Source organism: Cupressus sempervirens, chromosome 2 (assembly GCF_028749045.1).
Source record: "Cupressus sempervirens isolate cs-2001-9-10 chromosome 2, ASM2874904v1, whole genome shotgun sequence".
Classification (NCBI taxonomy): domain Eukaryota; kingdom Viridiplantae; phylum Streptophyta; class Pinopsida; order Cupressales; family Cupressaceae; genus Cupressus; species Cupressus sempervirens.
Genome location: NC_143119.1, coordinates 240,421,227 through 240,447,663, shown reverse-complemented (window position 1 = coordinate 240,447,663; position 26,437 = coordinate 240,421,227). Strand labels below are relative to the sequence as shown.

The 26,437-nt window shown below is 34.1% G+C and overlaps 2 protein-coding genes across 2 annotated transcripts; one reads left to right on the top strand and one right to left on the bottom strand.

Annotated features, from left to right (window-relative positions):
* Positions 1 to 2,043: 2,043 nt before the first annotated feature.
* LOC149571923 (heavy metal-associated isoprenylated plant protein 12-like) lies at positions 2,044 to 3,134 on the bottom strand. Its single transcript, XM_089813335.1, has 3 exons — positions 2,834 to 3,134; positions 2,676 to 2,751; positions 2,044 to 2,582 (listed from the first exon to the last, which is right to left on the bottom strand). The coding sequence occupies exons 1-3, from the start codon at positions 2,975 to 2,977 to the stop codon at positions 2,272 to 2,274; spliced, it is 531 nt and encodes a 176-aa protein (XP_089669461.1). The 5' UTR covers positions 2,978 to 3,134; the 3' UTR covers positions 2,044 to 2,271.
* Positions 3,135 to 21,634: 18,500 nt separating this feature from the next.
* LOC149571922 (heavy metal-associated isoprenylated plant protein 39-like) lies at positions 21,635 to 22,952 on the top strand. The gene is made up of 3 exons (XM_089813334.1): positions 21,635 to 21,982; positions 22,065 to 22,143; positions 22,236 to 22,952. The coding sequence occupies exons 1-3, from the start codon at positions 21,977 to 21,979 to the stop codon at positions 22,529 to 22,531; spliced, it is 381 nt and encodes a 126-aa protein (XP_089669460.1). The 5' UTR covers positions 21,635 to 21,976; the 3' UTR covers positions 22,532 to 22,952.
* Positions 22,953 to 26,437: the final 3,485 nt, after the last annotated feature.

Below are 26,437 nucleotides of genomic sequence, written 5' to 3'. Positions count from 1 at the left end.
GGATCGTTTCATGGAGGGTTACGAGGAACATTATTTCTTGCCTTAGTGTCATCATTTCAGTCAGTCATACCTATTAATTTGCAAAACATAATTTCTATTAAAAACAACCTAAATTTCAACAATTTCTATTAAAAACCCTAATTTTTAACAAATTCAATTAAAAATAACTAATTTATAATAAGATTCATTCAAAACATTTTAAAAAACAAAAAATACTTACTAATATCGTATATTCGTTCTAAGATAAGATACCGGAAAGAGGGAGCTCTCAAACACACAAAAAATGCAATGTGAAAACAATGTTCAACTTTTTTTTAAAAAAATCAGTGTTACAGGTATCGAGTATCCGATTTCATTTTGGATACTTGATATTATTGGGTATCTGATTTCGATAAGAAATGGTCTTAACTTTTTAGCTTTGGTATCAAGATGGGTGGAAAAAAGTCAGAGCGGATTTTGAAACGTTTTTAGATGTTTTCAAACTCTATTTTTTTCACATCACCACTTTTTAACACACCATGGTCATGCACATACCCATCAGTCTGCTAAAATAAACAATGCCAGAGATAAAACCATATCCATAGTAGGAACCAAATAAAACCACAATGGTAGAAACACACACTCGCACCTGTGATTTTTGAAGATACAAATGCCTACAAGCCTGCACATTAGCAAAGATCAGCAAACTAGATCCTCAACATAAACTCGTCTCCAACAACGAGGGCCAACAGGAGGATTTTTAGATGAAATACGGTAAATTAGAACTATAGAAATTCTCATTTCAAGCAATTCTAGAATTCATTTTCCAATCCACCTATTTAGGTGGAAGATTAAACTTTCGAATTTGAGGGTAAATGGGTTTTCACCCATTCCTATTCACTTTTTCGATTTTTGACCCAAACAGTGAAGATGAACATTTTGGTCTGGGGTTCTCCTAGGTATTTTAGTTCCTAGGATGACTTTCCTCCCAAATTTGTTATTTCATCCTCTAATTCTTGGTTTTCTTTTTTTTTTACATTTTCTTAGCATAAAACTTGAATCATTTCCATACTTTAATACCTACAATCTTTCAAAGATTTATATCTTATCAATGTGGTTGAAAGAGCTTATCTTATTTTGATTTTCTAAAACTAATGTGTTAAGAATCTTATAAAAAAACATAGATTTCATGTGTAATCAGTAATGCTTAATACATAATTATCTTCATATTAAAAATATTTTATTAAAATAAAACTAACATTATGCATTGCTAGTACTCTTTGTTCTTCCTTAAAAACTAGCTGTACTACTATTTTGTTTCATTGTAAATATATTTTTTACTCTATATACCTTCGAATTGAATTAGCTTAAGAAGCTATTTGCTCCTTTTCAATATAAAAAATATTACAATAAATAGACTTTATTATTTTTAGCAGCCAATAATCCCCAATCCTGCATATCATAGCCTTCTTTGGTAGCATGACAGTTGAGTGAATCAGTGGACTAATTATCAGTTTACTTTTTTGTATATTTAATAAATAATTATTTTTCTATTCTCCTCCACTCTCTTTTATTCTGATAATAGATCACTGTTCAAAATGTTGATGGTAAAAATTCAGAGAGAATCAAATTCCAGAAAAAATTTATTATGTATTTCTTATAGATTGTGGAAATCAAATGACATTAATGAATACTCAGTAAAAACCAATCCTCAGCACTACCATCCTTTGTAGCTTGAAATGGAAAAAGTGTGTGGTTAAGATACTGAAATTGTTTCACTCCTGCCATAAATTACTTCTCACAGTCCTCATCATTTGTCACAGAGATCCGAATCACCAATTTATCCCCCGCCTCATTCGATATATTTAATATAAGCTCGTACGAAACGGAAATAGTGCAAGCATTACCATACAAATCCGGGTTTCCTCTAAACCTTAAACCCTAATCCATTCCCTGCCCTCTTCTGGAGATGAAACTGGCATTCAAATAAGATTGGAACTCGCAAATAACGCCTATTCGAAAGCAAGATTTAAAGAAACGTTTTTAATTCACTCCTGCAACAAGTTATTGTCAAAATACCGGAACTTCTGCATTTATAACATAAATCCAAACAATCAGTTGATCCCCTTCCCTTTCGATAAATTTAATAATAACATTGGCCGTGTAGAAATGAAATGAAATGAGAACAGTCATATTAGTATTATTGTACAAATCAGGCCTTTTCCCTTAAACTGAAACCCTAATCTTTGCCCTGCTCAAATAAAATCGCCATAGCTTACAAACGATGGACGTTCAACATATAACACAAGCGTTGGGGTTTTCATCACTGACTACATTATATTCAAACGGTCTGTAGTTGTAGCTAGGGAGAACATACACAACTTCATAGTTTGGAGCCTCTGCTTTGTTCTGCTTCTTTGCATCCCCTTGAGGCTTCTTCTCCTCCTTTTTCTCGCCCTCTTTTTTCTCCTCTTTCGCAGGTCCAACGCTCAGCAATTCTGAGAAGCCAAATTTTCTTAGTTTAGAAGTTAAATAGACGGGATCCACATCCCCAATTACAGTCATCTTTTTCTCCTTCATGTCCACCGCCACAGAATCCACCCCTGCAACACAAATATTCATTCATTCATCAGATTTTACAGCAGAATAAACTTTTAAAATTACGATTTCAAAGCGGAAAGACAGAATTTTTATACCTTTGACACCTGCAGCGAGCTTTAGGGCCTTTCTCTTGCTGCTCTCATCATCCAGAGACAATTTCAGCACAATTTTCTGCACAATAGAACCGTCAGCAAGCTGCAAAAGACAATCTGCTTAAAATAATGTAAAGATCAAGGAAGAGAGTAATGATTACCTTCATTGTTGCAGGGCAATGAAGAATTACAAGATGTAAGGAACTACAGGTGTGCAAATGTGTTCCGGAATGGAAGGAATTTGGTGGATGAGGGAGGTGAGAATGAGCAGAGGTAGATAAAGATGTGTTGGAGGGAAGTTGCATGGAAAGAGAGCGTGGAATGACAACTCAATTATTTGTGAAATCCTGCGGGGTGAGAGGAGAGAGAAAATGCGCCGCCAGGGTCTGTGTGAGCTTCCAGCGAAGGAACTCGTGGGTTTTCTGCTCAAAGGTCACAATTCAAAGTGGTTGTCACGCAAGGAAGATTTTGGACTTTTCTTTGACTCCGTTCTCACTAGGAATATTTCTCTGACTAGAAATCACCGTCAGATAGGTAAGTGCAATACACTTAGACCAAAAACATTGCATACACGTGCATTTTGGCAGCATTTGGACAATTTGCCAAGGGAACTTAGGCTGGGGTCTATGGGCAGCCGCTTCCTGTAGAGTCTTGTGACTAAGAATTTATAGAAATATCTAAGAGAAGGTGGTCCCATGAATTTTATATATGAATCAGGTTTAAATAATCAATTCATGAATTTTATATATGAATCAGGTTTAAATAATCAATTCATGAATTTTATATATGAATCAGGTTTAAATAATCAATTTGTTATAATTTATTTTTTAAATTTATTTCTTCAATATCATTTTGGTGGAAAAATGATTAATAGGTTTTCACAAGTGGCAGATTTCTTCCTAAGCTAGTGGAGCTATTTCCACCCCCACCCCATTTTCACCCGCTCGCTAAAACATTGGAGATCCTATTTTGTAGGAGTAGATTCTAAATAAACCTATAGCCCCCTTAAAATTTATCATGGGGCTACCCGCTCCTTAAAAATAGAGCTCAAGCTCCTTCCATGGAACCCCTGCCTTAGTGGGCAGCCATTAAAAAGTCATTTATTTATAGCCTATAAAGGTCTTTTAGGCAAGGGTCCCATGGGAGGGGCTTGGGTTCTATTTTTGTGGAGCAGGGGGCTCCATGGTAATTTTTTAGAGGGGGCTAAAGCTTTACTTGGAATCTTTTCCTACAAAATAAGAGCCCCATATTTTCAGCCCTCTCAATTTGAGTGGGTGGGAATGGGGTGGGGTTGGATTTAGCCCCACCAGCTTAGGGAAGATTTCCTATCACCAACATTTTCCCACTAAAATGAAATAATCCCACTAAACAAATTTATGGAGAAATATAATTTTTTATTTTCAAAATTCATGACACAATCATCTTATTTGAATTTAGGACCACTTCCTTATTTAAATATGCCTAAAAAATCTCAACGGCGCCTGCTCTACTTTGAAGGAAGCAGGGGCCCATGGTACCCCAGTCTTATACTTTTTAGCTTTCTTGATTTCTGATTGGTCCATTTATTAAAAAAGTACTATTTTCTTTAGTGAATAGCTACTTGAAATGAACATAAGTCCATTTATACAAAAAAGTACTATTTCTTTAATGACCCTTTTTCTTATTTTGTATTTTGAAAAGTATATTAATCTTTAAAAATATTTAGCTTATGATTTTTTTTTTCCAGAAAATGTTCTATTCATCTATACATACATTTAAACCAATGATATATACAAATCTTAAATATATTAAAAATATATAAATCATAAAAAATTTAAGTATAATTTTATTTTTTTACAATTATTTTATTTATAAAAATTATTACTATAGTCAAATTTATATTCATAAGTAGTTTAGATTATACATAATTGAAAAGTAATTCATAATATACTTCAATTTTTATTTTTTTTAAATCAAGTCTTAGAGTTTACTTGTAAGTTAAAAATATAAGCGTGTAATGGAAGTATTCTTAGATCAAAATGAGCTATCAAAGTCCTATAGTACCAAAAAAAATGCTACTAGATTCAATTTTTTAATTTATAATAGCAACTATAAAGTGTTTTTAAAAAATTAAAAAATCATTTTTTTAATTTAATTATAAAAATATATATACTAAAAATAAATAAATTGTTACATAATGAAACCTATATATATAATTATCTATTAAAATAATAAAATAAAAATTACTAAATAGCTATCTATTAAAATAAAAATTTCTAAATAGTTATGTATTGATAATTAGACATCCTTGCAAAATAGGCATGCATGTTATATATTTGTTTATGAAAAAATTACCTTCTTACTAGTCAACATCAATTTACTTTTTTCAAATTGGTGCACTTCTTGTATTATGGGAAACTCTTTGCACCCTACTTTAGTTTGTTTTTAATTTTTTTTTAAAATTTAAAATTTCTTTTATTGTTAACTAGTAACTACTTTTCTTATAAGAATGAATATAGGTGTGGTTTTAGAGTCTTTTTTTTCCTTAGGACTTTTAATTATGTGTCAATATTCAATTATATTGGCAATCTATTATGAAGATATCATCAAATTGTATTGTATCAATATTTGTCTAAAGCTTCACAAAATTGATAAGTTTGGTATACATTTGTAAACAAAGATACATGAACGATTCACTTAAGCTAAATTCAATTAATACTCCAATTTTTTTCTTGATTGGATTCATTATTATTATGTGATGTGATTAATTACCCGATAAGCTTTTCCTATGAGGTTGCTTGCAACTGGAATTTGACTTACGCCAAAAAAGACTACCGGTAAATGCTTTATGAATCACGCTATATGGTTTCAAGCTATGCAATCTTAATTGTGTTGAATGATTAAAAGTAGATTTTTTTTACCACAATCTGTCATCATGATTGTTAATGTGTTCAATTCAAGTTCTAATCCCCTAGAATGATTTGAATAAAAAAACTAAATCTTTCATCATTTATATTTAAACTTGAATTCGGAGATTGTGTTCGATCTCCAATAAGATTTCACTTGACCATTTTTTATTGTCTACCTATTTATTAGCTGATATATATTTTACAACTCCTTTGATAAAGAGTTGGTCATTAATGAAAGACAAGGGTCAAGGTGGAAAGCTGGGAAATTGTGACACTAGGTAACATAAACGAAATCCTAGATTTGATATCTTGTCAACATCTTACTAAAAAAGGATTAGAAGGGAGTAAAAAGTCAAAAAGAGAAAGATTAGGGAGGATAATTAGGCATATGTTTCGGTAAGGAAGAGGAAGGATTAGATGAGGTAAAGAAAAAAATTCTACAAGATGGGAGTTTGACAAAATTGGTGGGTTTTGTTTTCTAATAAAGAGCTCAGTGAGTGGGCGTGTCATACTAAATGGTTAACGAGAGGAGATATGGCTAGTAGTTTGAGGTCCATTTCATTTCGAAGTGGCTTCTCTGTTTCATCATCGTTTTGAAGAGATAGTGAGAATGATGAGGGTGAGGCTCTGATATGGGCCACCATTGAGAAGCTCCCCACCTACATTCGCCTGAGAACATCCATACTACAAGCACAGGATCAAGATAAACCACAAGACTCCCACCAGATTGATGTTACCAATCTTGATCAACACAGTCATACACAACTCATTGATAGGCTTGTCAAAGTTGTGGACCCAGACAACCACATCTTCCTTTAAAAACTTTGCCATAGGCTCAATGGGTTAGTAGAAGAACCTTGTTCACTTTCATTCTCTTCTCATCTCATTTTTTGATTCTAATACTGATAAATTGTGAGCAAAGTTGGAATCCTATTATGGAAAATTAAAATTTGCTTGGAGAATCTGAACATGTTTGCAAGTGTCAATGGCGGCAGCTACGTATTGCCAACACTCTATAACTGGGGTGTTAATATGCTTCAGGCATCTAACATCCATCCATCCTAAATTGCATTTCCTACATAGGAGAGAGGACCTAGTACTTGAGCACATTTCAATGGTTGTGATGAGAGTTGTTAACTTAACACCCACACTTGTTGATTTAATATCCAACATTTTTGACAAGATTGTACCAATATTTGTGACTTTAAAGTTGTTCTTGTTAATGATGACTACCCATAATTAAATGAAAAGTGTCCCTTTTACCAAAAAATAACCAAGTGTGATGCCACATTAGCTGCACAAGTATGTGGGTCTCCAATGCACTATGATGGGTCTAACTTTTTTTTTGGGCTATTTTGGACACCTTGGCAAAAAGCATGCTAATGTGGCATCATATTTGATGATGTGGTTCTGAAACCTTAGTTATAAGTAGGAGATTTGCTAAGTAAGCTACTGTCCAAAAATGGGAGTGATTCAAAATTTCCACATAAGATTTTGAAAAGTGCAAAGTTAGGGTGCTCGACTACTGGGTCCTCTCCCCTATATGTCTTTACTGACACCTACTCTAAAAGTTTGAGTTATCTATATGTATAGGATGTTTTGGGGTTAGTTGGAAGCAAGAAGAAAATGTTGAGGATTCTCAAGAATGTCAGCATTATAATCAAACCCGAAAAGTAAATGAAGGGAGGATATACTCGTTGTTAGAGTAGTTGAGGGGACCGAAGAATATAATAGTTACATTCTACACACACACACACACACACACATTCGTATTTTGGTGTGATTGTGTTTGAAGGATGATGCTTCTTCTTGGGCCGCCTGCCGTGAGAAAAACTCCTCTACTGTTGGGAATGGCTAGGAAATTAGACATGTCTCTCCAAGTAAACGAGAAATTTCAATTGCCCTACTGATTGCATATGTTTGTTGCTTCATGTGGAAAATAATGTTATGAACATAGATCGACATTGGAATTTAAACTTGAGGAAACATAAAACTATAGTTTTATTTGTGTGTTTTTCAATTAATTAGTAGAGAATTAAGATCAAGAGGAAGAAAAATAATTTAAAAAATAACGGGAAACATTTATTAACGCAATTTTTTCTAAAGGATATTATACAAATCATAAAAGTTCTTATATAGGAGTTGGATCTTAAAGTTGAACTAGAGAAAAAAATTCTATCTAATTTATTTTGAATAGATGTTCTATAATTCTTTAGATTAAAATTAGGGATATCTAATAGCTTGTTGGCTATGAGTTCGACATTCAACAAGGCTTAGTAGTTTTCAGAAACATTTCATCAAGAATCATATTATTGCAATAATCTGTGTTGGATTGGTTTAGTTTGGGTCCTTTCTAGAAATTTTGGTTAATTTGGGTCCACTTATTAATTAATTTCATTTTTGGTGAAGTGTTAGTTATTATTATTTTATTAAGCTCATATAGAGTTGAAGCCAAGACCTATCTGATAAGAGGCTCACAATTTACCATCGTGTTGTAGACTCTTGCCTAATATACTAAAAAATTTAACTACCTTATTATAATTAAATAAAAATATTACTAAATATGACTTTAGATAAACTCACATTTAATATTTTACATATGATTTACTAATATTAATGATTTTATTTTTTAATCCATAAAAAACTAAATTCTTTGATAATATTAATTTAATAAAAATAAAATACAGCAGAGTATCTTCGTTCAAACGGGCACTTGTAGGATTAAGGAATGGAGAAGAAAACCTCCAATCTTGCCTAGGACCTTAGTCCAATTTTATTACATAATTAAAAGGGGCATACCATAATTGTCATTTTCCAAGACTTCTATATTCATTACAAAGAGAGAGACAAGAACCCTCTTCTGAATTTTGTAAAATTTGTTGCTTCTTTTACTGTTTTAGTTTAAACCATTATTTGAGATTATTGGTTCATCCATTGCTTTAAACTCTTTGTATATGCCTCTACTTATCTATTTTGCCTAAGATGATTTCCCCTTACTATCTTGCTACTCAGTTATACAACTTAAAGCAGATGTTAGTACTATTAGTTAAACCATATGATAACATGAGATCCTAGAAGGATGTAATAGAAATACTTTGGCTATCCAAGTGGGACAAAATACTGGAGTAAACCAATTAAGTAGCTAGACTTAATTATATTAAATAGAATAAAAATCATCATTGATATAAAATTCAAATATATTGATATCGTTATGAGTTTATAGAAATTAGGATAGGAGTTACCCAAACTCCTAACCGAACTAACCAAGCTTACTAATCTTCTTCTGGATACGATGCCAAAATTATTTATGTCCAGCTATGACCTAAGTAAGATCTAATATTGTCCTTAGTACATTACATAGATAATAAATAGAGCATGCTATTTATAATATTGATCATTATCAATACATGCTTGATCCTAACATATTTTAATCTGAATGTAGTTCATGCTTGGAGTCGAAGTCCTACTTAGTTAAGCCCATAGCTGATTTATATGAGATTAAATTTTGTCAATTAGTAATTTAAAACATAAATTAAACTCTTGACCTTAATAGTTACTTTGTTATCCTCTCAAATATCATATTCTAATTTTTACTTATTGATGAAGACTCTGCAAGTTACTTTATGCATAGTTCTCTTTCACCAGGCCAAAATGAGTTAGGAGACATCTAATTAGATTGTTTCCATCTTGAGTTTATGAATAAAACACTTCCCTTGTAATAGCTTAAGGAAGGCAGATTTTATTAGTGTAATAATACCATCCTGACAAACAACACCATGCAAAGAAGCTAAAATGAAGCAGATAATCACGTCAAAATGATACGTATTTAATTCATATATATTTATGATAATAAGATTTACAGAACGATATCTTTGGATCAAATACGATTTACTAATATATACAGCCAAGTTTACAAACCACCTTTTGAATAATGACCAGGATATTATGCAAACCTATATATGATATACTAACCTAAACCTGCAAAAATTTGAAAGCTTAACAGTAGGATAAACTATATGTTATCTAGATCAGAACTAAGACACTTAGATACAAATAGGAGGCAAGCTAAAGTAAAAAATGATTTGAAGAACAAAAATCAAAGCCTACATAGCTAAGAAGGGTCAAACTGGCAAGAAGGGCTGAGAATAGGGGAACCCCCAACCAAACTACTAAATACAACCAAAAAGAGACCAAGTGACACTAGAGTGTGAAAGACCTCCATATCCATTACCTATTTCCAAAATACCATGATAATCTCAGAGACATCCTTGTAGTTCTCTATCTGGAAGTTTGGTGAGAATTCAAATGCACTCTATTCTAACTTGATTTCTCCATGTTTGGGGGTGTAGAATTCCAGTTCCTCCAGATTGTCAAGTTCTACACAAGGGTGGATGTATGATTTGAAGATGTTGAGATAACTTTTAAGCCAATCCTTGTTATTATCTTCAATAATCCCTCTCCACCGAAGGAGGAACTGAATGCTGGCCTCCATTTTAGGCCATTCCTAAGAAATACCACATTCTCTCGAATGACCAAGGTGGGACTTTTGATAACAATGACCAAATTGAAACTACTAGGTGGGTGTGCCATATACATTTTTGGAAGAGGAATCCTAAGTTTCTCATCAACGCTTTTAATAACTTCTTCTAGACCCACATGCCAAATTGGGTCAAAAATATTGATGTAGAGTCTTTTCATTGCCCACTTATCTATCTTAGGTTTGGCGAAACAACCTATGAATATCCCTATTATATCACTGTTAGTCCGCCAAAAAAAATCATTGTTGAAAGTACCTTCTCCAATGGCACGACTCACTGCAATCCTTGTCATAATATCCACTAGTTTCAGCAGACGATTCCACCTTTTAGGTTTCACATTTCCTCAGAATGCCATGGTCCACACCTCTGAAGCATGGAATAGGTTGATGTTAGTATTCATCCTAGGGATCACATTGGCTTAGATTGACGGAGATGGGGAAATAATTAATAAAAAGAAAATAAAAGACTACAAGTGAAGGGTTTAGAAAAACCTAGATATCTAACATCACTAGTAGAAGCCACCACATGATGTCGTGTCTTAATGATGTCTCATAGATCTGGTGACCTGATATGATTGAAAAAAAAGGGATGAAAGATTAAGGGTGAGCTGAAAGGGTGACAGGATATCGTCATACCTAGAAATGATTGGTGCTTGCTTAATACTTGGCTAGACATCATCTAAGATTTCTAATAATAAAATGCAAATCCTACCACCTAGATGAGGGTGAAGACATATTGCATTATATTAAGAATACCTACTATGTTCTAATATTAGGCTATGTTTATAAATCTATCTGTTTTATGAACCTAATTGCTAATACATTGTTTCCCCTTATGGTTACTATATCGACAAAGATTGCATATTCGAACAGAGAGAAGGATAAAATGAAATGAATAAAAGCTTTGATAAGATTGGGAAAAGGGGACAAAACTATCAATAGGGATGGAATATATATGAGTCCTAATAACCAGGTTTGTACTACCAGGCTAGTAGAGGTGTCTAGCTACATATGGAATTTTATTAGTCTTCGATGATATTGTTTAAGATTAAGTATTAAGAACTAGCTTAATATACCCAAGGTTCCTGTGAACTATTAATCATTAAAGATTAAAAAAAAAATGCCCTCAGCACCCTTATTAACCAACTGATCAACCTTTTGGTTACCTTCCCGAAAAATATGGCAAATCTGAGTATTTGGGAAATGATCCAGAATATTAAGGAATTTAGGACCTAGTTTGGCGTGGATCTTTTCCTAATGGCATTAAGGACAATCTAAGAATTACCTTCAATAATAATCTTTGATAAACCTAAATCTGAGAAAATTTGGAGACCTTCTTGAAGGGCTTCTAGTTCTGTGAGGTTGTTAGTTGTAGGCTCTAAGGGTTTAGCCCTTCTAGCTATCCGTTTGCCTAATGCATTATTAATGATACAACTGATTCCAACAATGTCGGGATTGCCTCTGGAGGCCCCATAAAAATTTATCTTGGTCCACCCCAATGGTGGGGGGGGGGGACCATCTACATTTCTTCCTTGGTTCCTTAAATTCTTCTTTTTATATATAAGAAGCAAATTGATTAGGTTTTTCCAAAAAAAATCATTAATCCATCCCAACTCGAAAATGATCCTTCTTATTTCTAGGTTTTCCTTAGATGAGAGTTTAATGTCTCAACTATACATGCTTTGTTTTTTTAAAGAATCTCATCTGACTGCATATCCTGATTACAGAAGATTCTTCTATTCTTTTCTTTCCAAATCTCCCACATAAGGATAGCTGGACATATATTCCATAGTTTACTATATATCCCTTTACTCCTCTTTATGGGCCATCCCTTCAGGAATTCACTAAGGGATATTGGCAAGGGAGCAGTCCAACCCAGCATTTGTCTTGCTTATAGAGTATATATCTTGATGGGCCCTCAACACCTAGCTTACATAGTTTGTCTATTGTTAGGTTCCTATTCTAAGATGCTAGCCATAAAAGGAATCCTACCTTTGGCAGACAAGCCGAGTCCCAACATAGGTTAAGAGGAATGTCTACTTCTTCTCATTCTTGGGAATGAGTGATAGCTCTATATCCATTTTTTACACTATACCTACTATCTTGTGATGCATCCCAGACGAGTTTGTCTTTTCCATCGAGTTGCTTGATTTTCCTATTTTGGATTAGATTTTTGAATACCTTTTTATCTATTGGGTCTATATCTATATTCTCCACCGATTTGCATTCCCATCTTGTGGTACCATCAATACATATTTTGTTTCTATAATCATCAACCTTGCACCCCCAAAGTTTGACTAATTGCTCTTTAACATTCTTTGGGATCCCCATACTATCTATTGGGGGGAACCCATCCCATGAATCTTCCCAAAATAAAGCTTTGTCTCCTGATCCAACATCCCATGTTAGGTATTTAGTAATGAGGGCTCAATTTTTAACTATAAAGTTCCAGATTTTGGATCCTTTAGGGAGAGACCTCATTCTAAAAATGGAATAGGGGTCAGCTTCATTCAGGTATTTGTTATACATGATTTTGGCCCATTTATGTTCTCTTTCTACAAAAAGATGCCAAGTAAGTTTAGCTCCAAGTACCTCATTCTGCTAGCTTAAGTTTTTAATGCCTAAACCTCCTAGTTCCTTAGGTCTACAAATATTGTCCCATTTTATTAGGGCCACTTTTTTAGAATCATTTGAATCGTTCGAAAGAAAATTTCTAAATTTATCCTTGAATTTCTTATTAGTATGTTTAGTTAAAGGAAGGAAAGAAAGAGGATAGATTGGAATGGCAGACAACATTGTTGCTTTAGTAAGCCATTTGTCTTTCCACCCTCCTATCCGCATATCCAATTTATCAAGAGTATTGTACCATGCCTTATTAGATTTACTGCCTTTTTCTAATTCTATACCTAAGTATTTGCATGGAAATGTGCCTTTTTTGTAGCCCATGATATTACAAATATGTGTTTTCTTTTCAAGCTTGCTGTTGATGAAAAAAAATTTAGATTTTGTAGCATTCACTTTTCGACCAAAAGCTACCATATACTACTGGATGATAGCTTTAATATTTAGGGCCTCGTTTGTTGAGCTAAAACTAGGCATGATGGTGTCATTTGCATACTGTTGATGGGTAATATTGGGAACCTTTTCAGTTACTATAATTCCATTTATTTTCCCTTCTAAATGGGCTTTGGTTAATGCTCTTCCGAAAGCTTCTGCCATAATAATATATAGGAACAGAGATAGTGGATCTCCTTGTCTTATTCCTCTTGAAGTATCAAAGAAACCTTTGGGGGTTTCCATTAATAAGGACTGAGATCTTGGTTGTGGAGATACATTGTAGAGGAAGTTAATCCACTGGAACAAGAATCCAAAGGCTTCTAAGACTTTGCATAAAAATCTCCAGTCAACCATGTCATAGGCTTTTTCAATGTCCAATTTCATGAACATGCTTGCCAATTTATTCTTGCTGGCTGAGTGTAGAGTTTTTTGTATTATGAGTATACCATCTAGGATTGATCTGCCTGGAACAAAGTCAGTTTGTTCTTCTAATATAATTTTGGGGAGAAACGGTTTAAGACAGTTTGCTAGAATTTTAGACATAATTTTATAAATGGTGTTACAAAGGGCTATAGGTTTGAAGTCTCCTGGGGTTTCAGGAGCTTCTTTTTTGGGGATTAGGGTGAGAAAGGTGTTATTAATTTCATATGAGATTGAACCACCATTCCTAGATGCTTCTATGGCTTTCCATAAGTCAAACCCAATAATGTCCCAACATTTTTGGTAGAAGAAAGCTTGGAATCCATTTGAACCTAGAGATTTTTCCAGGTTCATATTAAATACTACAAGTCTAACTTCTTCCAGGCAAATAGGGCTATTTAATACTTTATTATCTTTTGGCAAGATTACTCTAGGTATAGCTTCAAGCAATTTTGTTTGTGCTGACATATTCAAGCAGTCATGATTATTTAATATTTTATAAAGTGACTCACAAAAATCTCAGCTATTTTATTAGGATTATCTATGGTGATGCCCGTTGGATCTTTGATTTTAATTATTTTTCTATTGGCTCTGTTGTGAAGGGTGCTATTATGAATTTTTTTTGTGTTTCGATCTCCATCTTCTAGCCATTTTTCCCTTGATTTTTGTCTCCAAAAGACTTCTTCCTTGGCCAAAATGGATTCCTGCTTGGCAAGTAATTCTTTCTCTAGGTTATAGCTATCATTATTCATTCCTTTTTTAATTACTTCTAAGTTTAATTCTTTTGATCTTTCTTCAATATCTATTTTTTCTTTAAATATATTATTAAAATGTTCATTGTTCCACTTAAGTATTTTTTCTTTAATCATTTTCGTTTTTGAAACAAAAATATACATTTTAGAGCCTTTAAAATCACCTTGGGACCACCATTATCTAATAAGTTCCATAAAGTTTGTCTAAAAACCACATCTTTTCACACTTGAAAAGATTTCTAACTGGTTTATAAGGTTCAGAGAATTCGATACGAACAAGATAGTGATTTGATCTTGCCATTGGAAGAATTGAAGATTGGATATCAAAATTTAATTTGCTCAATTCTCCCTTGAGAAAAAATCTATATAACTTTTCAGCTATATAAGCAAAATCTTTACTTTTATTGTTCCATGTATACTTTCCATTGATGAGCACAATATCTATCAAGTTGTTAAGATTTGAGCAATTCTAGAATTCCTTAATGGATTGGGAAATTTGTTGGGTGCCTCCAAATTTCTCATCTATATATTTAAAATAGTATTAAAGTCAGCTCTAATAAGAATGAGTTCATTGCTGCGATTATTCATAAATATACTGATTTCATCCCATAGCAATTTTTTTATCTATATTAGAGGTTGGACCTTAAATGTTAACTAAGATGAATTGTAGGTTAGTTTTAATGCTTTTGAATCTATTGCTCACCTATGATTTATTTGATTTTAAAATATTTAAAGAGACCTTCCTAGGGTTCCAGATCATACCTAAACTGCCAGAGGCTCCTCTAAATGCATGTAGGTAATAGTTCCAACTACCCAGTTTCTTTTCTAGCTTAATTCCTTCTTCTTTATTCAATTTTGGTTCTTGTAATATGATAATTTCATATTCAAATTGTTTTAGAACCTGTTTTAATAGGTGTTTCTTGCTAGGGGCATTTAGGCCCCTAGCATTCCAGGTAATGATCTTCATGTTGCCTTGGGAAGGATCTTTCCCTTCCCTAGATAAAGTAACTGACTGATCTTTTGCTACTCTTTTTCCTACCCATCAACTTCTCTAAGCTCCTTATGAGTTTTCCTTTCTCTTTTAGCTTTAACTTTACCATAATTGGGTGAGTTGATCCCTTCTTAGTTCATCAGGATACCCAACTGATCTATATTTTCATGCGCATTTAAAGCAGTTTCACATTGTTTACCTTCTCTTTCATCTTTATCTTTAGTAACCAACCCTTGCATTATTTGTTTTTTCGTGATTGTCTAATCATTTAAAAACCTGTCATCTATCAAATAATCCTTTATATAACTAACCTCATCAGGACCATCACCCTGTGCTGTAAGTGATTTATGTTCTTGTCCTTGGAAGGTTATACTATTCTTTTCTTCATCCTCAATTAATAGCAAATCCTTTTTAAGATTTTCAAAAGTATAGTTGTCTCCACCTAGTTTTAATACTCACTACATAAGATCCTCTTTCTGTGATTCACTGCTCTTATCTAAATTCTCATAATCAAATACTTGGATCAATTCTTCAGATAAAAGTTCCAAGTTTTCCTTCTCAGTCTCATTTAGCATTACCATTTCCTAGTCTTCAATCCTTTCCATATCCTTGTTTAAAAAGTCCTGAAGATCTTGAATTAATGTTCCTTTTACCTTGCTTTGTTCATTTTCCTTTGCCTTATGCTCACTTAGGTTATGATCCAGAGATTCTTTCCTTATAAAAGGAGTCAGCCAAAATTTGGCGAACATGTTTATTGCCTTGATGTCGGAGATTCTAGTTTCCTTCATAGTTTCTTCTGGCTATTTCTGTGGGGTCTTCTGGCTGTTTCTGTGGGGTCTCCAAATTTCCTTCCATACATTTGGTCTTTTCATAATTCTAAGTTTCAACAGAAAATAATAGGTTAATTTCAATCTCTTCTATGCTATTGATCATGTTGCCGAGGGACTTTTTATCCCAGATCCTTGGCTCAGTCTCTGATAATTTTCCTTTCTCCATTGGAACCTTTTGGATTCTTACCCTTCTTGACCTTCTTTGATCTTATTTTGAACATTTTACTATTGATTATTGTATTCTGTCTTCTTGTGTTGGCCATATCTTGATTAGTTTCATTTATTCCTCTGTTGAGATCTTTGCAATTTATGTCATCTTGCTTAGGTTGGATTTCCACATTAGGACTAATACATTTTGAATCCTTCAAATCTACCACATAAGAGGTTCCTTTATTCTTAACTGATATTGGGGGATTTTCCAATTTTGTGTTTTGAGATTTTCCCTTTTTGTCCTCTTTTGATAGCTCAAGTGCTTTCTTCTGATCTTTCTTAGAGGTTTGTGGAGGACTACTGCTATCCTTTGTAGGAGGATTTGACTTAGCTGTCTTTCCTTTTTCTACTGCTCCAATCTCTATTTCTGAGCCTACTTTCTCTGTTGTGTCCTAAGGAACCTTCATATTGCTTTGTTCAAATATGGATTTCTTTTGATATAATCTTTGACTTCTAATGTTCATCATGGGGAAGGTAGTAGGGAGATCTGTAGTAGATTGCAACTTTTTGAAGGTTACTTTCCTTTCATCATCTAGTCTAATAATTTCTGAGATTTTACCTTCATATCTCTGGAAGTTTAGTTTATAGAGAGATATGTTGGTTATTACTTTGATGGGATTGAATTCCATGTTGTTAGCCTTTCATTTAATCAAAAGTTTAATGTTATTGCAAAATTATAAGAGGCATCCAAACCAATCAAGTCTCCAATTGAAAGACATATTCTCTTGATTATTTCTATTTGCATTAGTTCTGATGGGATGGAATGAAGGCAGATCCAGGTGGGTATCAAGAAATTTAAACTATCTTCCTTACAATCCGGGAACCACTCAAAAAATTTAACCACATATCCTTTAAAGAAACAATCAGAAACATAGAGGAAGTCTTTTTTAACATACTCATCACTACAATGAATGTATAAATAGTTTATCAGAATGGTGAAAAATACTTACCTGATTTTTGTAGAAATCTTCTAGCCAAGTAATAAGATTGAACATTTCTGATCTAGGTCCATTCCAGAATGCAAATACACCAACATTTAGACACTCCTGCCAACAATTTTTGCAGTCCTGATTACTAATGATGAGGATCTTTTCTTCATAATTGAATGGATTAGGGGTGATAGGCGAAAGGGGTGGACTAACAAGATGAGAATGGGGATTGGAGTCTGAATTCCTTCGGTGTGGTGGGATATAAGTTTTGGGAGTGGAAGGGGTGTTAGAATCTGAAAAGATTAATAACCCAGAAAACTAGTGCAAAGAGTAAATATCTAAACTATGAATGCAAATGATACAAAATCAAAATAGCATCATAGAGTTAGTCTCCAAGAGAGTAATGCAAATGTTGGAAGCAAAATAGCATTAAGAGGATGCAAAAATAAGATATACAAATACAAGCCAGGTAGCATGCTTATATAGGCTAGGAAGAGAGAGGAGGTGGCAACACCAACCAATGAGGAGCAACCATCTATCGGACTAAAGATAGCAAAGTATCTTCCCAAGATAGCTAATGGATGCTCACATGTAGGAAGGTGACACCTCACAACCATTCACCTAATAAGACATGCTTTATTAACCTAAGCGAGATTATTAAAAGTGTAGGAAAAACCTAGCAAAATAGAAAAAAATAAAAAACTACACTAACACCCCCCCATAAGCGAAGCTTAGGTGGATGTAGAAATGGGTCCCGGCAACGAGGCCATGTTAGGTACCCACGTACAATGCAAGAAGATGCAACCTTTGAAAGCGGGGAAAGAGAGAAAACCACAAGGGAAAAACCCTCCCCCAAAAAGAGGTAAGAACCTAGTGAAGAACTGAAGAAGTCTCCCGCTAGGGAAATTGTCCCCTAAAATAGGAACAAGGAGTGATCATGAAGAAGCAGCATCACTGAAGCATGAAGAACCGCAAAACTCTGTCAAAATGCTGATTTGTAGAACCCCCATAGAAATAGAAGGCACGAACCATCAACCAAAGGAACCTCCATGGAAATAGAAGGCACGAACCATCAACCAAAGGAACCTCGATGGAAATAGAAGGCACGAACCATAAACCAAAGGAACCTCCATGGAAATAGAAGGCACGAACCATCAACCAAAGAAGCATAGAACAACAATATAACCTCCCCTTAAGGTAGGTGAGGTGACAGGCAGTTGAAAAGATGGGCCAAAAAATCTCCTACAACACAGGAGCCAAACTCATCGAGAGTGAGGTACAAACACAAATAAAGGCATGTGTCGTCGACACTGCATGAGGAATTAGAGAAAGAGAGCCTATAAGCGGCAAACAACTATCCCCCCCATGGCACTTTATATAATAGTGCGAGTACAATGAATCACAATGATGAAAAGGATCCCGAATCGCAAGAGTGGCACTTTATCTCAGTGCGTTGCATAAAGATGCTTACAGTGAATATCAACAATGATCAGAAAAAACATAAGGTTGAAACAACAGAAGGTAAAGCCCAAAATGAAGTAACTGAAGCAACAAAATCAATCTCCGAACCTGAAACAAACAGAATATCCACCAGAATGCTAAAATGCAAAAGACTGAATAGGATGTGTCTGGAATAGAATCTGGAACAACAACCAACATCACTAGAAAGAGCACAGAAAGAGCTTTCCAGCGATATAAAGAAGTCCAAAAACGGAGATCGGAAGCTCAAGATACGCCTCCCGGAGTGCAAAATAGAACATCTGACTTTGATTGCCATAATAGGCAACCAAACTGTATCAAAACTCAAAAAAACCTATACCAATATCTCTGTCTCAGAACCAGCTTTTCGACGCTTCTTTCGGATTGGAAAAATACCTCCATATGCAAAAGTTAATGCCAAAAAACCACAAGTAGGTCTTGATTTCAATGCATTACAAACCCTCATGAAGAGCATATGTTAAAAGTGAAACTTGGGCACAATAATCAAGGAAACAAATAGCACCACTGCGATCTATTCGAAAAATTATGCACTTTCAAAAAAAGAATCGCCTCGATACGAGGTCGTATGAGAAAGTTATGATCCTCCGAAGTTTCCAAAATGAGAACTGTGCACAGTCACGGCTGAGAATCTGCAATTTCTGAAGAATTCATGCATGAAAATCACAAACTAACTCCATTAATGGATAGAGCATAAAAAAATAGCCAAGTTCATAACAAGAATCATCAAAATCGGAGTCCGTATGAGCAAGAACGAGACATTTGAAAACTGCATTCAGATCTGCGGCTGCCAACGGAGAGGGGTATGGCTGTAGCTTTGCATGCTCGATCCTGAAAAATATATAGCTTGCATGCAAAATCTAAAAGATACCGAGATGGTTTTTCGGGGCTGTGAACAAAACCCAGAAAGCGTTTTTCTTGCTGATGAACAGAAGATGTTGCTGTAGTGTAAATCAGACGCCTTTAACAGTAAAAAACGGCTCCAAAAATCAGAAAACGACCCCAGCAACCAAAATTTGACATGCAAATGCTGGATCAGCTTCTTAAGTCCATCAATGTCATGCTGGAACTTGCAAAACTGATTAAAAACTCCAAATATGCAAGTTGCTTGTCAAATTTGAGATTGAAACCCCAGAGAAAAACTGTTTTTGTCAAAACTTTTCTGATTCTCAGGATCATCCAAAGATGCAAGAGAAGAGCATACTTTGTTTTTCAAAAAACTACAATAAAGTTTATTTGCCCCCCCCGAATCTCTCAAATAAGGAAACTAAAATCTACTCTTGCACATAGAAAAGCTCTGATACCATGTTAGAATCTGAAAAGATTAATAACCCAGAAAACTAGTGCAAAGAGTAAATATCTAAACTATGAATGCAAATGATACAAAATCAAAATAGCATCATAGAGTTAGTCTCCAAGAGAGTAATGCAAATGTTGGAAGCAAAATAGCATTAAGAGGATGCAAAAATAAGATATACAAATACAAGCCAGGTAGCATGCTTATATAGGCTAGGAAGAGAGAGGAGGTGGCAACACCAACCAATGAGGAGCAACCATCTATCGGACTAAAGATAGCAAAGTATCTTCCCAAGATAGCTAATGGATGCTCACATGTAGGAAGGTGACACCTCACAACCATTCACCTAATAAGACATGCTTTATTAACCTAAGCGAGATTATTAAAAGTGTAGGAAAAACCTAGCAAAATAGAAAAAAATAAAAAACTACACTAACAAGGGGAAGGATTGATACTTGAGTTCTCAATCTTCCACGGATGACTCTTGTGGAGGGAAACAAGTTCCTCATAGGAATTCGCTAAAAAACTTGACTGTTGAGCGTAGAGGATATTTTTATTATTGTCTGCATATTTGTTAAGGTTGAAAAAGTGGATTTGTTTGTCAAGGCTTAATGTAGAGAGGATAAGCTGGTGGGGATCCCTATCCACAATTTGAGATATAGCCACATGTTTACTTGGATTAATTTTGGCATGTGGAAGAGGAGTCGAAGAACTTGAATATGGACGCCATTTGGTTTGACTGCTAAAATTACCATTTGGTATTTCCAAAATCTGACGCCTTGTTCTTTCATTATTATTTGTCGGGTTCGCTATTGAGATAGACCCCTGTTTGTGATTGTTTCGCTACTTATCTTGTAGTTTTAGACCATATGTTTCGTCTAAGATGACAAATGGATTCAATGTTTTAACAACGAAATTGAGTTTTGCAGGGTTTTTATTGGCAGATGGGTGGAGATCAGAGGCTTTCCTTGCCTTATCCTATCTATCGCTAGGGTTTCTGGATGCCCGAACTGGTGGTTTTGTGCATTTTGTCGAAAACCCTAAATTTTTTGGTTGCCATCTTCGATTTCTTTGTTGTGTGTCTTTTTTCGTAATGATCATATTTCTCATTCTTCGCAATCTACTCTGCTTGCCATTTTTATTATTAATGATTACTAATGTTCAATTAAAATAAATAGTATCATTTTTTTTTCAAAATTTGTAACGCAAATGATAATGAATGCGTGCTTTGTTCTTGAATCAAAAATTTGTACACCATTGCTGTAATTATTTATATTTATAATTTATATGCTACCTTAAATAAAAATAAAATTCCGAACGTGAGAGCCGATTTTTTCTCCGAGTCAAAATTAAAATTTGCTATTGTGAAAGTTATAAAATTGTAGGGCCATGGAATTTTTTAGGCTGCAATAATAAATAATCGGAACCGCCCCTTTCAGATTATTCTATCGGAACCCCACCCACTAGCCTGCTGGCCCACCCCCACTTACAATAATCCCCTTATAATAGTAGGAGGCCGGGACCCCTTTTGCCGCCCAATAGCCCATAGAAACTAGTTCTCGAGTCAAAATAGAAACGAGTTCTCGAGTCAAAATTTTCCCAGCGTGAAAACCCCGGCGGCGCCTTTTTTCAACTCTGACCACGCGTTTCTATCACTGTTGATGCAAATAATTGAGTTTGAAGCTTCCTGGTCTTCCAATGGCGGAGCCCACTGTACAACAAATCTGTACTTCCACACTGCCCTTCCACGACCCTTCCCTTTACTGTGCATGCTCCCACTTCACCTCTATATATGCACACTCTTACGTCCATCTCTTTCCAAACTGAATTCTTCACTTTCTGCTACACATTCTTAGATCGCTTAAATATCTTGTAATTCTCCATTGCCCTGTAAGAATGAAGGTAATCATTTTGCTCTTCCTTGATCTTTGCATTATTCTGGTTGAAATATCTTTTGCAGCTTGCTGACGGATATAATTTGCAGAAAATAGTGCTAAAATTGTCTCTCCTGGACGATGAGAGCAGAAAGAGAAAAGCCCTAAAGGTCGCTGCAGGTGTCCAAGGTATGAAATTTTTTCCTTCTCGCTTTGTAATCGTAATATTTCAAGTTTATTCTGCTGTAAAATCTGATAAATTTTTGAATATTGTGTTGCAGGCGTGGATTCTGTGGCGGTGGACATGAAGGAGAAGAAGATGACTGTGATTGGGGATGTGGATCCCGTCTATTTGACTTCTAAACTCAGAAAATTTGGCTTCACAGAGTTGCTGAGCGTGGGACCTGCGAAAGAGGAGAAAAAGGAAGAGAAGAAACCTCAGGGAGATGCAAAGAAGGAGAACAAAGCAGACACTCCAAAATATGAAGTTGTGTATGTTCCTCCCAGCTACAACTACAGACCGTATGAATATAATGTAGTCAGTGATGAAAACCCCAACGCTTGCGTTATATGTTGAACGGCCATCATTTGTGTAAGCTAAGGCGATTTCATTTCAGCAGGGCATGGATTAGGGTTTCATTATTTGAACAGGGCATGAATTCGGATTTCATTATTCGAGCAGGGCATGGATTAGGGTTTCAGGTTTGGAGGAAATCCAGATTTGTACAGTAGTGCTAGTAATACTAATATTGAATTTATCGAAAGGGAAGGGAATAAATTGATCCGTTCCTTATAATTAGAGTTTCAGTTTTAGGGAAGAGTTTTTGTTTTGAGAGCTGGTCCCTTCTGGAGAGCAGGGCAGGCCATGGATTAGGGTTTCAGATTTAGGGGAAACCCAGATTTGTATAGTAGTACTGATGAGACTATTTTATATTCTTTTCTGCACGGCTTATATTAAATTAAGCGAAATAGAATGGAATAAATTGATCATTCGTATCTATGTTGTAAATGAAGAAGTTTGTTGAGTGCCGTGACAAGAATCATCTGTTGCTTTCATGTCGTATTCAAACACTTTCTCCATTCCAAACGAAATGGTATTGCGACTCGTTGGCCTGCTGTTTAAGTTTCTCATTCACATCTGACGAAGTTGAAAAGGGCAGAGCAATCCACCATATGATGACTAGCAAAACTTGAACCTTGAATTGGCAGTGAGCCTTGCAGAGAGTCGAACCTTAGTCGAATACAGGGAAGATCACACTCGAGGGCTACAACCAGGCGTCATTCCTCGGAAAACCGGGAAGGCTGATCCATTGCTATATTGGACACGTTAATAATTAGGAATTGTACCTCCAACAAGGTGGAATGGTCCTCTTCATTGGAAAATATGTGCGGATAATACATTGAAGAAGGAAAAGAAAAGTTGGAGAAATTTTAAATTAAATCTTAAGAGCCTACAACATAACGGCAAGTTTAACTAATAATTCAAACAATTAATCACAACAAATAACAATAATTAATCTTGGTTTTGGCTTCTTATTAATCAAAATGAAAGAACGTAAAATCCATTTTGATATTTATGAAATACCATCACGTATTAGGTGAAGCAAAGATAGGCCTCTAGATGTGCAATTATTTTCTTCTTAATACTAAAAAACCAATAAGAATCAATAAAAAATAGATAAATGAGTATAATAAAAAGAAAATCCATAACCTAAGGAAAATATATTTGCATAAAATAAATGCAAGATATTAACATAAAAATGGGCAAGACCCTACAACACAATAGTAAATTGTGAGCCTCTCATCTAGGAGGTCTTGGGTTCAAGTTTGCTCAAGCTTAGTGCATAAAGTTTTTTTTTATCGGTAATAGGTCGAAGCCAAGATTATTTATTATGTATTATTATTAATTATTATTTTATTAAGCACAAGTAGATTCGAATCCCAAGACCTCTTCGATAAAAGGCTCACAATTTACCGTTGTGTTGTAAGCTCTTGCCTCAAGCTTAGCGCATAATGATAATTAATATAAAAAATAAAAAATAATGAATACTCTAGGCCCATTACCTATAAAAAAAATTGAAGATGTTGATATAAAAAGTATTTAGTCAAACCTATAAACTTTGTTATCTCTATTTGATGGATTGTGAAAATATCCTAGCATTAGTGAAACCCTTTTTAAAATGTCAACAAACTTATTTAGAAAATACTTGACTCCACATGCACTTTGTACAACTTATTAATATTAACCTGTCTTCTCCAAGATTTTGATATCTTACCCTTTTCTATTGATAGTGGTTAGTAAATATTCATCTTGTAAACTCCTTTCTCTAGCAGCAAGAAATAAAGAGGCAATGGCCTTCATATATATAAATTCATAATGACTAATTTCTATTCAACTATTAATTGAATATTTTCAAACATACAAATTATAGGTTAGGTATGAAATAAAACACAACATCATCTAAACACAAATAAAAAATAATGATTCAATTTTTAAAATAGATTGATTCATGTCATAATAATGAGATATTTCCTTTTCCTTTATTAAATGAAACCCAAATTTGTATAGTAATACTAATGAGACTCTATTAACTACATGAAAGGAAATTCTTAGTTGTTGCTTAAATTTGCAACCTATATTTGAACTCACAACTTAAAGAAAGGGATATTACTCATGTACATTGAAATGACTATCAATTCCTCTCAAGTCAATATTGTAATAGAGGTGTACATACTATAAAGTGATACTCACCATTATCTATATTTAGAATATTGTGTTTTGACATAGAGGTTTTTTAATTTTAATATTCAAAACCATATGATATAGAAGGAATCAATTTTTAAGGCTATAATGAATTATACCACTCAATTTATAGCTTTCACAAGAATTCATCAAGTAAAACAAAATGCTATATCTAGTAGGTGATGTGATTGAGATATAAAGATCTAGATGATGCCCAAAAAAAATTTAGAGAGGAAAAATCATGGAAATATGTTTTATTAACATAATTAATACATTCTATTGCTTGCATTTTGACTAGTGAAGAAGCCAAGTCCATCTCCACTTCGACATGAAACCTAAAATTGGAAAAATAAAATGCAAAAATCTCAGTTACCTAGGAAAGAAGGGCAACTGACAAAATAAAGAGATAACAATAATCTTCTACATGGTTATGTGGTCACATTAAAAATATGGTGCAAAAGCACCAAAGAACCAAGAGGAAAACTTGTATACACTAAGGTATCACAAATGTTGTTCTTGACCATATATCATCTTTAGTTTCAATAATAAATGAAGATGCATATCTGCCATATATATCATAACTCTTTCAATAAATGTCACGGTCCAACTTTTGAAGCTATCTTGTCAAAGAGAAAGATCAACAAATGAAGAAATGGATGCAAATGATTAACATGTAAAGTTTGATAAAGAAAATATAAGGCATAAAGAAATACAAATCATAGATATCAATGTTGAAAAGTAAAACCTTCAATTGTAACAATAATGCAATTCTTACCATCATCATCCGTGATAAGAGTCGATCCAAAGTATTCCACAAAGAACTTAGTGTTATGTTTAATCAACTACCCATAAAGTGTGTGTATTAAAGAAAGGGGAATTTAGTTTGCAGGACATGCCCAATGATATGCTTATCCATCTATATCAAGATTCTATTCATACAATTAATATGAAATAGAAATGCATGCAAAGCTTCCATAAATAAGAATTAAGGAAATTAAAAAAACCCTATAGGTTATCTACAATTAAACATGTTGAACAAAACTCCAAAGAAACATTTTCCAAAATATAAGCTTTGACCACCAAATGCACACTAGTAGATCCTTCCATCTTTATTTTTGAATATGGCAATCCATAATTTTCCTACTCAATAATAGTCTTTGGAGCATTCCTGCACATATGCTAAATAGTATTTTGGCTACTTACGTTCACAAGTGTTGATCTCTAAGCCTAAGTTGCCTATTAGTGTCTAACAGTTAGTCATTTTCAAGGCAACATTGGTCAATCATCATTGCGATTAAGTCATCCAAAGAAGGTCGAGTAACAAAGGACTTGTTTATATTTCATTTAAGCATTATAGTTTACGAGTTTATGGTATCAGATCTAAGATATGAGATGGATTGGGTGTGAATATAGTAAATTGTTAAATCAGTGAAATTTTTATATAAATTTCCCCTCCAGTGTCTTGTTTCCCATTAAGACTTCCAACAATTGGTATCAGAGCCTAGTTTTCTTGAAAAGAAGTCTAATAGCATGAGAGGATTAGATCTTGAAAATGGAGGAATACGAAATGGGAAAGATCATTGAGAACTAGATGATTGAAACCCAAATCATACTGCAACAACTTGAAGGAGAAAAAAAGGAGTTGAAGAAATCCTTAAGAAAAAGGAAAGAAATGGTCATTCAACAAAATGACACACTTTACAATGAAGTTGATACACAAGGATTACTTAACAATGGAAA